This window comes from Colletes latitarsis, chromosome 1 (assembly GCF_051014445.1).
Source record: "Colletes latitarsis isolate SP2378_abdomen chromosome 1, iyColLati1, whole genome shotgun sequence".
Taxonomy (NCBI): Eukaryota; Metazoa; Arthropoda; class Insecta; order Hymenoptera; family Colletidae; genus Colletes; species Colletes latitarsis.
Genome location: NC_135134.1, coordinates 39349600 through 39362873, shown reverse-complemented (window position 1 = coordinate 39362873; position 13274 = coordinate 39349600). Strand labels below are relative to the sequence as shown.

The window sequence follows — 13274 nt, the reverse complement described above, 5'->3', positions numbered from 1 at the left end:
CTTCTAAAAAAATTATTTTCGATTACAGGGGTCAATTACAATCATTTTTGGTCAATAGACATACCCCCGAAATCCTAACCATTTTCGAGAAAAAAATTCATTACTGAAAATATAATGTCTGACCATAACTGTCTGTTACCCTGAAAATTAAAAAGTTTCAAATCATTCTGAAAAAATTATTTTCGGTTGCGGGGGTCAATTTCAATCATTTTTGGTCAATATACATACTTCCAAAATCCTACGTTTTCCTTTCGAGAAAAAAATTCTTTGCCAAAAATATACTGTGTGGAAATGTTTCTATAACCTCTTAACGAAGCCTCAATCAACAAATTAGTATACTTGATTTTCGTCTTATTTTGGCCTCTAGAATCTCCCATTAAAATTTTTTCCAGGGGTGGCCGAACACCCTGTATTTAGTCATAATTAAGCTTTATCCCGATTTCATCCCTAAACTACAGAATGCACTTAATATGCAAAAATATAAGAAATATTTAAAGTAAGATACAAATTATTATATTTAGTCATAATTAATCCTTATCTCTATTTTAATCTCACATTCGTTATAATTTATTTCAATGTTGTTTGTTCCAAAGGAAAGCACAAAATGTTACAACGTCGAGTAACATTCGTGCTCTATACATTCACTATCCGTCCTACAACAATCAGATTGCTATCGCGATCCAGTTGAATCATACCTAAGCTACTAATTTACCACTGTGTTGCCTCTTAAATATCCCGATAGTGGATGTTCATAATTATACAGAGATTTTCATCCGGCACCGTAATTAACGATTCTTATGGCGCGGACGTGCGTTAAGTATAAGCAATAGCCCACGTACCTCAAGATTACCCGTAGATTACGACTAGATTACGACAAACGACGTATAATCTCGATTTCGTACGCCTGTATGGCTGCCTAATCACCGAAGGATCTAGCAAGATGGAGCGAACCCTGGAATCCACCCCTTATCGCTGACGCACGGAGATAGCGCGCGTGATTCTGTACAATTACCAGCCACGAGAAAGATAGTAACGTCATGAGAACGCCGGGCCTTCTGTTAAGTTGCCCAGTCATCTTTCTCCATTAACCTAATATATAACGAACGATGGAAAGGAAACCGGTAAAAATTTCCATAGGCCCTAAGCTACCCGTTATTGGCAGAAATTTAATTAACGAGCCAACTACGGAACACGCAGATAAATCCTCATTATCCAATCCGTTCTTAGCCACCTACGCTCCGTTGGTTTGCTCGTCCGGGTCCAGAGAAAAATGAAAACCCGGAAAGAAACAACACTTTTTACGACGCAAGTTTCCTAAGCGTTCTCGATATACCCGGAAACTTCCGGAGCGGACCTATGAAATTCTCGAAGGAAAATAGTTATCGGCCATCAAAGTTGGATTACGGAGAGTAATCTGTACCAGCACGTTTTATTATAGAAACAGCTGAGGGTGGAAAACTTGTATATATTATTGAGCAGAAAAAGTTGACCGAAAAGTTCCAAATACACGTATACACGCTGCAATCTCTTTGGGTGCAAAGTTTACGGAAATGCTCCAAGCGAGACAATAAAAAATAGTCTTACAGTTCCTTGAATATAACAACATATTTTTGTATTCCTTTTTGTTTTAGAATCGATCAAATCTTGGAGACTTAACACGTTGTCTGTCATGGAGGTCAATGGTGACTGGCGTTTCGAAACTACAAAGTGTTTTTAGAACGTTTGCCATAAATAAATGAATACAGTGAAATATCATTTAAATGAACCCACTAATTATTCACGTTATTTGTAACTTTTCAAATAAATATTTAAAATAGATACTTATTTCAGAATTAAATTCACTCAACTGGGAAAAGCTAAACATACTTCTAAAGTAGTTAAAGGTACAAAAATATGTCAAAATCAAACGATGCACAAATAAAATTGTGGTTTTATTAATTTTTATGTATTGATGCATCCAAAGAAATGCAACTGCACCCTTTTTTCAAAAGGTACTCTATAATTTTGATTATACTATTCAAATAATAATTTTTAAATTATTACGATACTTATGCCCCAATATTTCGAGAGTTGTACCATTTAATTACATTATAAATTTTCTTGTTTCACCTCTAACCACTTTCACACTGGTGAAGTATAAACGTTTCTTAAATGTATTTTATAATTTCAAGCGATAATCCCCTTGCGGTGTTTCATGATCCCATGAATACCGTAACCAGATTGCTATAAAGTAATTTAATACGCCAAAAGCATACTTTCTACGCCAGATATATTTCAGGAACGTTTAATAAGAACAGAAGATCATAAGCGCAAACGAAGTTAAACATTGTTCAGAGCAGTACGTAAGTTTAAGTCCGATAAACTCTGCGTTTGTTGAAGTTAGTGTTAACTATAAAATGGATTATCTCTCTGTTCAGAACATCGAATCCAACAGTTTTGCTATTTTGGAGAATACCAAGTTTTCTATGCTCGAAAAGAATTGTTAGTTTATAGTTCGAAAATGTACAAACTTTTACGAATTTATTGCAGAATTATGTGTTTAGCTTCTTTCGTTCAATTGGCATCTCATGCCTTCATATTCTAAATTCAAGGAGTGTAAAAAAACAAATAAATATAAAACATCAATTGTGATTGTAGCTATTCGATTTGTAACGTATCCGACACAATTTAAAAAGTAAATTACATTTACACAAACGGTAGCGCCATTTGGAAACTTTGTTAAAATTAACTCATTGTAATAATAATAATAATAATAATAATAACAACAAACATGTATAATATTTATGGTTACTAAATACCTATAAAGCCACTATTATCCGCATACAGTTCATTCAAAACAGTTTATTATTCGGACATTGATATGTTAATTACATTTTGTGTAAATCGATTATTCAATGAGTTAGTTTTTACAAAGTTTTCATACGGTGTTATTGTTTTTGTACATGCAGCTTACTTTTTATGAATATTATTATAACTGAAGGAACGTTTCTTTTTGTTTCTACTTACGATCAATTTTAAAACATATTTTATAAATTGATAAATAAATAAATCATGTTTCTTAAATTTTAAAACGAGTATTCTATAATCTCACATGTATTTCAAAATAAATATAGTCTGAACAAGTATAATTTATTTAATATGAACCTTTCGACTCTTAATTCGAGTTATTTCCAAGATACAAAATCTATCGATATCTAAAAATATATAAGTAAATAAATTCTACGAAAACTGCAACACGAAAAAAGCGAACGAAAGTGGAACGATTACATTTTCTATTAATATTAATAAACCTTTATTTAAAACCTATGTGCCGATCCAATTAATATCCATAGTAGGAATCAGATTGTCCGTACTGTGAGAAGCTACGAAATTAAACTTGCACATGTGTATGTTAAGTTAAATCTTTAAACATTGTGCATTTGAGTATCCCCTATAAGGCAGTCTCGTTCTGTCCTTTTGCATTTTGTAACGTTTATTGAAATATTAAAGTGTCGTTGTTTGTTGGCAAATATCGCGTATTCTTTACTCTTCAAAATCTTTCAAAGAACAAATCTCACATACCTTTTGATGACGTATAGTTACAACTAAATAGTTAAAAATATCGCGTTATTAATGGTGAATATCCGACATTTTGGACCCACAGTACTTTCTGTGAAGACAGAAAGCAGGAATTATTTCTGCAGCTTTGGTCTTCAATCATTAATAATAAAAAAACATAAAAGTAGTTTTGAAACTTAATCACATTATGTCCATTACTGTCGCAAATGTACCTTGAGGTCAATGTAATGGTTGCACAACAAAATATTACCTCAAAATATATTATGAAGAACTTTATTTGACTAAAAAATCAAAAACAGGTTGTGGTATTTGTTTAAATGTCACACTCAAATCGTTAATTTTATATTTCATTTATATGTGCCGTTTAATCAGTCCTAAAGTATACCTATACTGTTTGAAAAATGTATCTAGAATTGTTTACTTCTTTATTTCTCTCAGAAAAAATAAAGTGAAAAACAAAGCATGCCTTTTTCTGATTTTAGATTAAATTTAGTTTCAATTGAGGTAATGTGTTATGTAATATTTTGTTCTACAATATTTTATCCTATTAATATTTTCTCGTACTACCACTTTAACTATGTATATTGAGTTTAATTTGATTTCTATATTTATACATTGTAACTAGAACCGACTGACAGGGAAAAGCATGGAACCGGATTACTTTGTTCCCGACATTCTCAAAAGAGATTCCCAGAACATCAGATAAACAGAGCATTCGTTCTTGAGAAAAAAGAACATTTCACTCTTCTTTCTTTCTGCATCGAAAGCAATACGAAAATTCCCCGGGGGCGATGGCGAATTAAAGAAATAGAGACAGACACTTGACGGGTAACGTGCAGTAATAAAAGTCGTACTTTCATTTCGCAGAGTGTGCAGGACTTCGAACGAACGTGATCGGGATCCGAATATTGTGACAAAATATTTAGCACGAAAGCATTTTATATACGTGATTTTTAGAAAAGAAAATTGCAATGAGTAAAATTTTCTTGTTACATCCATATGTTTATCCATAACATCGTTTGTAACGGAGAATGGCGAAAAATTGTAAGCAATATACTATTAATTTGTAAAAATTTAATATTTTCTTGTTTAAATAATCGTAATTTGTACTTCTCTCGTTCAGGAGTAAAAAATAAAATCTGAATCGGTGTTTTTGATTAGTATTTGAGAGACAAATCAATTAAAATGAAACTAATAAGCTGATGACCAGGTTTCATTTGTCTGTTTCTAATTTGTGTTGTGTGTAACTTCAACCATTTACCGTACAATTCCATTCTCATCTTACTGTTGCCCAATTCAATTACCCACATTCTGTTTCGATTGCAATAAACTGCGCGGAAATACATTCTCCGGTGTGGTAAAGTGTCCAATGTCTAATTTCCGGTTTCTGTATCCAAAACCTCGTCATTTACATCAACAACTGAATACTGGTTTGCTAGCGAAAGATGTTAGAAATGACCGTTTTCGAATCTTCTAACAAATTATAAAATATTTCATCACTCAAAAAATAAGTCTTTCACTATTTGATAGACCTAATTAAAAAGAGTAACTTTAGCCTGAAAACTTTTTTCTATTTACAGTTTTGGAAGTTACAAAATAAAATTGAAAAATATCTCAATTTTCGGGGGTTAATTTCAATTACATGCAATGAATTTTAACAGCTTAAGAAATGCTTTACATATTCCCAAAGTTTCATAATTTTCTGAATTTCGGGATTAGGGATCTTCTTTTGTCAGTCACATTTGTTGAATAACTTAAATAATAAATCACTAATTAACCAAATCACACTGTATTTAGTATTTAAATTAAACAAATTTAAAATAATTACGACCTCATATTTTTACATAGACTTTTGAAATTGAACTTCTTATTTTGCAAGAAAAATAAACTGATTAAAAGAACTGAAAATTGTGCATCTTTAATTTGTAAATCTTTGTAACTATCTGTAAATAAACAATACCAAAAAATAATATATTAATAATAACGACACACAAGTAAAATTTAAATACATACGAATATGTGCACCAAACATGTAATTAATATTTTATTTACCCCGACGTACATATTTTTCGATTTACGTCATCTATCTCGAAACCAATTAAAACCTAAGTCCGAGGTATGACGATGCTTGAAAACCACTGAAGCACGAAATTCCATAACCGAGAACTTGGGGATCTTTCAAGCTCACGATTCTATCAGTGAATTCCCCGTACGTTTTCACAAAAAATTACGACTGTTTTCGAAAGTCAGCGCACGCTCGACCGACAAAAAACTTATCGATATTTTCGTCTTGGTAGACAAAACGTAAAATTTCGGGGCGTTTCGCGCCAATATTCGTGATCATATTATCCTAAAACGCGAGACTCATTTTTGGAACGTTCGGGCGGGAGAAGTTTGATCCGAAAAACTCTTGGACGAAATATCTGCGTGCACGGGAAGGAAAAAAAGGATACCGTGACAGATAATCAAATGTGTTCCCGAAAAAGTTTCCAGCCCCCGGGTCCTCCGAGTAAAAACTTTTTTCATTTGACGTAGTGCAAGCCCGGCGCTTGTACCAGGATCGGCTTAATTTTCAAAGATAAGGCCACACTTCGAGCAAAGTTTTCCCGGCATCGAGTTCAGGTAGCCGTGCTCCTTCTTTTCTCTTTCCATGCGAGCAGCCTGAGATGCACCGATTGAAACACCGCACGTCCCGTCTGATCAACGAACCACGGGCCAGAAAGTCCAAAAATTTCTTTCTACTCGACAACGATCGCCGCTATCAACTTTCCACTGTTTCGCCTCTATTCCTATCAAGCGTGAAACAAACTACAAGCGTTTATACTAGTTGGTTGATAAACCTCGAGGTAAACTGAACCGACATGCTCGCGTTACCAGCGTGACGAGATGAAGTTTATTAATCTTCCGCCCAGCTCGCGTAATAGACCGAAATTAATTGGCCAACAGCGACGCGAACTCGTGAGGATTTCATCTGGACCGGAGACTTTCGCTTTTTACGTGACGTTTCGTCTCTTCAGGAATTATTGTAACATTTTCTAACTTGTGAACAAGCAAACGACTTATAAAAGAGTCACCAGACACCGAATTCGACGAAACTTTGAACGTGTTCTTTGACACTATACTTCGAAAAGGGTGCAACTTTTATTTGAAACATTTTTCAATTGCTTTTATAACTTCTGAGTTATACAGATTTTTTTACAAACATTTAGGAGTATTTACTGCGAATGTTTATGGATTTATGGGAAATTTTAATTCTCAAAAAAGTATAGAACGCGCTTAATATAGAAAAATATAATAAATACATAAAGTAAGATACGAATTATTATATTTAGGGGTTAAGACAATCCTCTACAAAGCTCCCATTTCGTTAATTCTATTAATAAAAATATGAGTTTACATAAAGATCCGCAGACTATACGTTAATTTATAGTCATTGGTAATTGGTTCTTGCCACTAGAGCACGTGACCAATGGAAATACGGCGCTAAGACCGCGAGTTTTAAACTCTGCCTAACATTATATCTAAATATCTTTAAAAAATCGTAAAAAGAAATTAAATTAATAAAATGCAATTCCTTTAGTGTAACTAATGTGTCTTTTGACATTTTTAAATATTGGTACAAAATTATTTACCAAAGGTAAGTATCAATAATTAATATAACTAAAGTGTTACTCTACTTCAAAGTTTATAAGAAAATAGTAAACCTCCAAGTATGAAAGATAATAAATTTTAGTATAGATAGTAGATATAGATTTGTGACTCATTTGCATTGAATTCAAGAAACAACACCTTTGCATTTGCATATAACGAGACTATAAAGACTGGTTTGTGAATATTTTAAGGGGCGATTATACCTAAAATTAGTTTTTTTCTTTGTATTTATAATACTGTTTTATAAATATAAATTCTACTTATTTACCGAAAAAGTCAATTTCTTTTTCAATATCCAACAACTTGCCCAATTTTCCATACTTTTTTTATGAAATAGGTATAATCCCAACATAAACTATTTATATTTAAGAAAATTTTTCATTTTTTTAAATTCTAAAGGATTACAAAAATTGCATGAAATTCACTCTCACAACAAAAAGAACTAAAAACAAAAAATTTTTTTGTACTTTATGAATATCTTTTTACACCTTAAAAAGCCCATGTCAATATTATTAATAGTTTGCTAGAATAAAATTATATAAAAGTCATGTGTTTATACTGCTGTTACATAAGAAGCTCCCCTTAATTGAATCAGTTGTGGTCCCTCAAAAATTGCTATTTACTATATATTGTTATTAGAATGTCAACCTGATACACCAGTGATTTCTTTATTTTGTTACTATATTAATTTATTGCACTTTTATATCTACTTATCTACTTATTGATTAATAAAAAAAGCAAATACTTGTTAACTTTTTCATTATATCTGGGTGCAAAATTCTATAAAAATTGCTCTCCGCAGATTTTCCAACACATTTTAATATTTTTGCCAATGAGTTCTCCGGTCGCTTCGTGCATCTCGCAGTATCTATCGATTATTCATATCGTGTCTGCACAGCTTTACATTTTTCCTTTTTTTTGGTTCAAATTCAGGAGGCAAATTACGTGTTTCCGTGCTAGTTCGTATTCATTGGTGCCTTGGCATAGGTGCGCCAAGGTGCTCTAGGCTTTACATTCCACTCACGCAACAAGCATTCTCTGTTCAGAAATATTCCTTACCCAAAACAACGTCTTCCTTTACACGGAAATGGTACTGTCTCGGCTTTCCGGGTGTTAAGTTCACGATGTTCAATTTGCTCGGGATTAGAGCAGACGTATTCCACGTCGATTTCTCGCGTAACGTGCAACGGAAATTTTAAGCAACGAAAGGAACAAGAATTTCAAGTTGACGTTTAGAAATAAAACTGTCGTCGCTGTCGAGTGTCATATCCACGACTGTAAAAAAAGCATTCGAAATGCATCAGTCTGGCTTATAATTTTTCACGCGTTTCTGCACAATGCGATTCGACTCTATTGACAATCGAACAAAACGGTGCGTGACGTATCGAAGATTGATCCGTAAAATTCACAAGTTTAAAACGATCCCAACCATTTTCTTTCACTGCAGACAGGAGAGTGTCACCCATACAAATCTCATTGGTACACATCGAACAGAGGAAAGAGCAAAACAAGTTTCATGACAGAAAAAGACTGAAAAATTGCTTTATTTATTATACTATCAACGTAGAACTGAAAGAAATTTTACAGTTTTGGGGCAATTAAATTATGACACATCCCACAATCTTTAACTGCCAAAAGTTTAATTTTTGAGAACGATGTTCTGTTTCTCATTGCATTATGTAGACAATGATTTTGTAACTGATACAATTTTAAACACTATTCAAAACAAAAACAAAAGTTCCAAACAGTAACAGCCGATTCGTTTCGAATTGTAAAAAATAAGAAATGATTTCTAAAACGAAAACAGTAATCCATGCTTGAAACGTTTCAATATTTAATTATATTATATTTCTGTTTCTAATCATTTCCAAAGCTATGAAAATAGAATAATTTAACTTGAGGAAAAAGAAATATAGAAATTGACAGAAATTATTTCATAATAATATAGTTTTGGAAATAACCAGTACTTGAAAACGTCCACCAGGAACAACAAAATAGCTTGTGACTAGATCTAATGCTATTGATTTTTATAGAAACAGCATCATTTCTAATAAATTTCTAAAAAATAAACCGAAACTGACTCCGTCGATACGACGTTACCGAATGCAAAATCTTTAACAAATTTTATACAAACGTAGCATTGATTTCAGCATCTCTGCGCCGCATCACACGGACGCTTATGATTCATGCGGTCGATGGAATTGTATGTGTAACTACGTTATGAAAGTGTAAATACATTACAATTTGCATTGCGCTACTAGAACGAAAGCGCCAACTCCTCGTTCGAGCTTTGTGGCTGATCGAAACCAACCGTATTTACCGCGGGGCTGTAAGTTTCGATGCGTAAAACACGTACAATTAATTTTGATATTGAAATCGTGATGTCGACCACATCAAAACCAAGCAACTGTATTTGGGAATAATCGTCAACAAGAAACTGAAAATTACAAATTAAGATGTATTTATCGCCATATTAGATTACTCACAAAGTGAATCTCTCAACGAAAGTAAAAAATATAATAATGTAATTATTTTCATTTATCGTTGATCGACCGGAATCGGTCAGGAATTTAATCTTGACGAAAAGAAAATCGACCATTGAGAAGGAACGTTACATTACACTAAAAACTGCTCTACTTAGGAATATAAAAGAAATGAATCAATGGTTACAATACCCGTTTATTGTGCCAAGAACGGAAGATCCGTCTACGTATTTATGGTATGAAAAAGAGATTTCTGATAAATGGCATTCCAGACAGAAGGAAATTGCATTACATTGTCGATGTTTTACACGTCTTGTGATAACTACGCGGTACACGAAACGTGGAATTATCGAAGTTTCGTTTGACGTCAAAAGTCTCGAAGCAATTACGCCAAACAGTAGAAACGCGCGAGTTTTTACGACGAAACTGCCTGGCGACGAATTAATTCGCAATATTTAATTAACTAAAATGTAGAACAAATTGAAATAATCCGCGGAAAAAATTGAACAAATCCTTGCGAAAGTTTCGTTAAGTGGCGACACGCTTGTATTTCACATAATTAGGTCACGAAAATATACACCTCCGCAAACGGATTTAACGATTTTTATGAAATGTTTACGCGGTGGTATTAATTGCCTAATACTTGCGTATTTGCACACGTTATATCAAATAATAGATAACGCGGTTGGAACAGATTTAATGGACGAAATGCATTAAAAATAATACTACGCCAGACCGTTATTTCATTTTTAACGATTATTCTGCGGAATTTTTTACGCTAATTATAATTGCCAATACTTTGAAATTAAATATCTTTCTACGTAAAATTACAACCTAGTTGCAACAAAGATTTTTTTAAATTTATTCTCATTTAATTAATTCGAAGATGCCAATAGGAAATTAAATGACCATTTCAGAAAGTTCTGATTCATTTTCCGTGATACTGATCGTTTTCCTATAGAGTTTATTTAAAGCCCATTAACTTGGATCCCGGATTCTTTTTCTTCGGTGATTTCGCGACATTATTACAAGTTTTACGAACTCGAACTCGAACTTCGCCGATTGTTTTATCTCCGCGTTACTTTCTTCGTGCCTTGTTTTGCACCGGGGAAACACAAATTATATCTCCCCCGCGAAAAAGGCAATCGAAGCAAAAATATTCACCGTCGTAGTATTTGATGAGGCGTAATTGAAAGTGCATACGAACGCATGAGCGCGGCTCATTTGGTCAAAAAACGAACGCGCGGCTCCGACGAGCGTTCAATTATTGACCAATGAAGCAAAATAAGTATTTATGGACCGGTCGTTCTCGCTCGACTAAACTTCCCCTGTCCGTCCCCAATTGCTTTCCATGTCGGAGTTCACCCTAGTTTCCCCATTTTATTTCTAGCTTTTGCGGATGTCGCGTGCATTATACGTATAACAGATTTCAAAAATTGCACGCGGTCTGATTAAAAGAAAATTTATTTACACATAAACCATTCAAATGCTTTTAATCTTTGTTAAATCTTATAAAACGATTTCGAAGTGACATTTTTAAATTTCCCAGAAAATGTAGCATTAAACTAAGAATGTATGATGTTGAAAATTGTATCATAACTTAAAAGGTAGACAAAAATAATCAAGCTGTTTGGCAATAAAACCATCACGTAAATGGATAAATTTCGTTCTGAAACATCAAGCTTCTGTTCAAATGTACCACTGAAAAGAGACTGTGTATGTGTTTGGTCTCTGGGTATTTTACGATGCAACAACGTTGTAGCAACTAATTAATATTCGACGTAGTTTATTTCGGGGAATATAGTAGAGAAGCAGCTCGAAAAGAGAAACCTCCAAACAAAATAGAGGATCGCGCTCAGCTAATAGAGACAAGATGAAAGGCATTAATGTTACCTTGTTCACCAGCTCGCACGAAAACTATCTCATGAATCGTCAGCAGGACGACGGTGAGCCCGACGATAGAGTATCGTAGATAGCGACACATCTCCGTAGACGAAAAGGGCCAGTCCCTACGTGCTGTCTGGATGGTCCTTCATTTCCTCTTCCAGCTTCATTTCTTCTTAATGTCCCAAGTGAACGACAAGTCGATTCCCAAGAGTCTCATAAACACTGATACTCGTATTTCCTCCCCCCACAGCGACGACATTAACCGATTTCACGGCGAATTATTGAATCGGTAAGGGATCATGGGTTCTCGATCGAGCCCACGTTGCGACGAGAACACGGAGACCACGTTGGACCCAGCGAATCGAACATCTTGCGCGAATTTAACGCCCACGAATGCGTCCAATCGCGTTACGTTATCCACGAACGGAAGACACGTATGCCCAAGTTGACGCGAAGCAAAACGATACTCGTTATCCTGTCACTCGCGTCCTCGAAATCAAATATTGGTACGCGTCTGAAACACCGTGACATCCAATCGCCAAACGGTTACCGACGTTCGCGTCTCCCGTTCCGAGATTAAGTCCGATCCGTTCACTGGCTTGTCACGACCGCGAAATTAATTTTCGTGTAAACCGTGCATCGACGCGTGCACGCCGAAATTCTTCCCCGATGCATCGTCGACACCGACGCGTTTTCCAGCCAGAAGATCAAAGGTTCTTTGCCTTTGGAACGAGCAATCAGATCCCCTATTTACTGAAAATCTAGACTGTACGGGAAAAGTCGCTTTTCATTAAACGTTTGTGATTTTCAAAGGTGCCTCGTCGACTTTAACGGCCACGAATTTACACTACGCGTACGTGGAAAATCGCGGGAAAAACGAACCACTGAAAATCGGTATCACCGGTCAGACGAAAATCGAATTAATACACTCGGTTCGATAGAAACACTGTAGAACACTTTTCTTCGATCACTTCCTTGCCTTCGATCCTTTTCGTTCGATGATCTGTGTGGACACGTGCAGAAAAGTTTACAATGTTCCAGCGATCGCGAATCGACAACGCGTTACTGGCGAACGTCGCGGCGAAGAGGCACGACCGGAAACGGGCTACGGGAGTCGAAAGAGAAAAACAGGATCGCGGAAAGCGAGAGGAGAAGGCTCGACACGCGCGAAAACGACGAAGGTTCGCGCGGACGTGTGCAAGCGCAATGCCACGAGCGTTTCAGTAAACTCACCGGGCGCTTCTTCGAAACGCGGAGCCGAGCATAGACGGCGGTAGCCGTGCAAACCCGAATGAACGGATCATGCGACTCAGCTGCCGTTAGGCGCCTCTATCCAGCCACCCCCGTCGTGAAACGCCTGTCCAGTTGCGCCGTGGCACACTGACGAGTGCTACACTGATATGACCCCCCATACCACCTCTTCTGACCATCGCACCCAGAGAACGTACGCATTTTAGCCTTATTCCGTTTTGCCATCGTGGCGAATTGCCTAACTAAGGAAGAAACGAACGAGGTAGAAAGAGAAAAGAAAAGAAAAGGAGTGTCTTTCTAGGTCTACTAGTGGGACTCATTAGCATGAATACTTCCCCATATGCAAAACTGCTGAATTATTATTTAGGTTGTTGGAATTGTTTGTATCTTTGTTAAAATTAAGAAAACTAGTCATGGAGCATATGTTTTCACACATTACTAAAT

The 13274-nt window shown here is 35.3% G+C and overlaps 1 protein-coding gene across 1 annotated transcript in view; it reads right to left on the bottom strand.

The window, feature by feature from the left end:
- Positions 1–12802, bottom strand: part of LOC143351796 (alkaline phosphatase) — a 391261-nt gene extending 378459 nt beyond the window's left edge. The window contains exon 1 of the mRNA XM_076783742.1: positions 11586–12802. Coding sequence (XP_076639857.1) covers positions 11586–11676 — 91 coding nt within the window. The 5' untranslated portion in view covers positions 11677–12802. The remainder of the gene's footprint in view (positions 1–11585) is intronic.
- Positions 12803–13274: the final 472 nt, after the last annotated feature.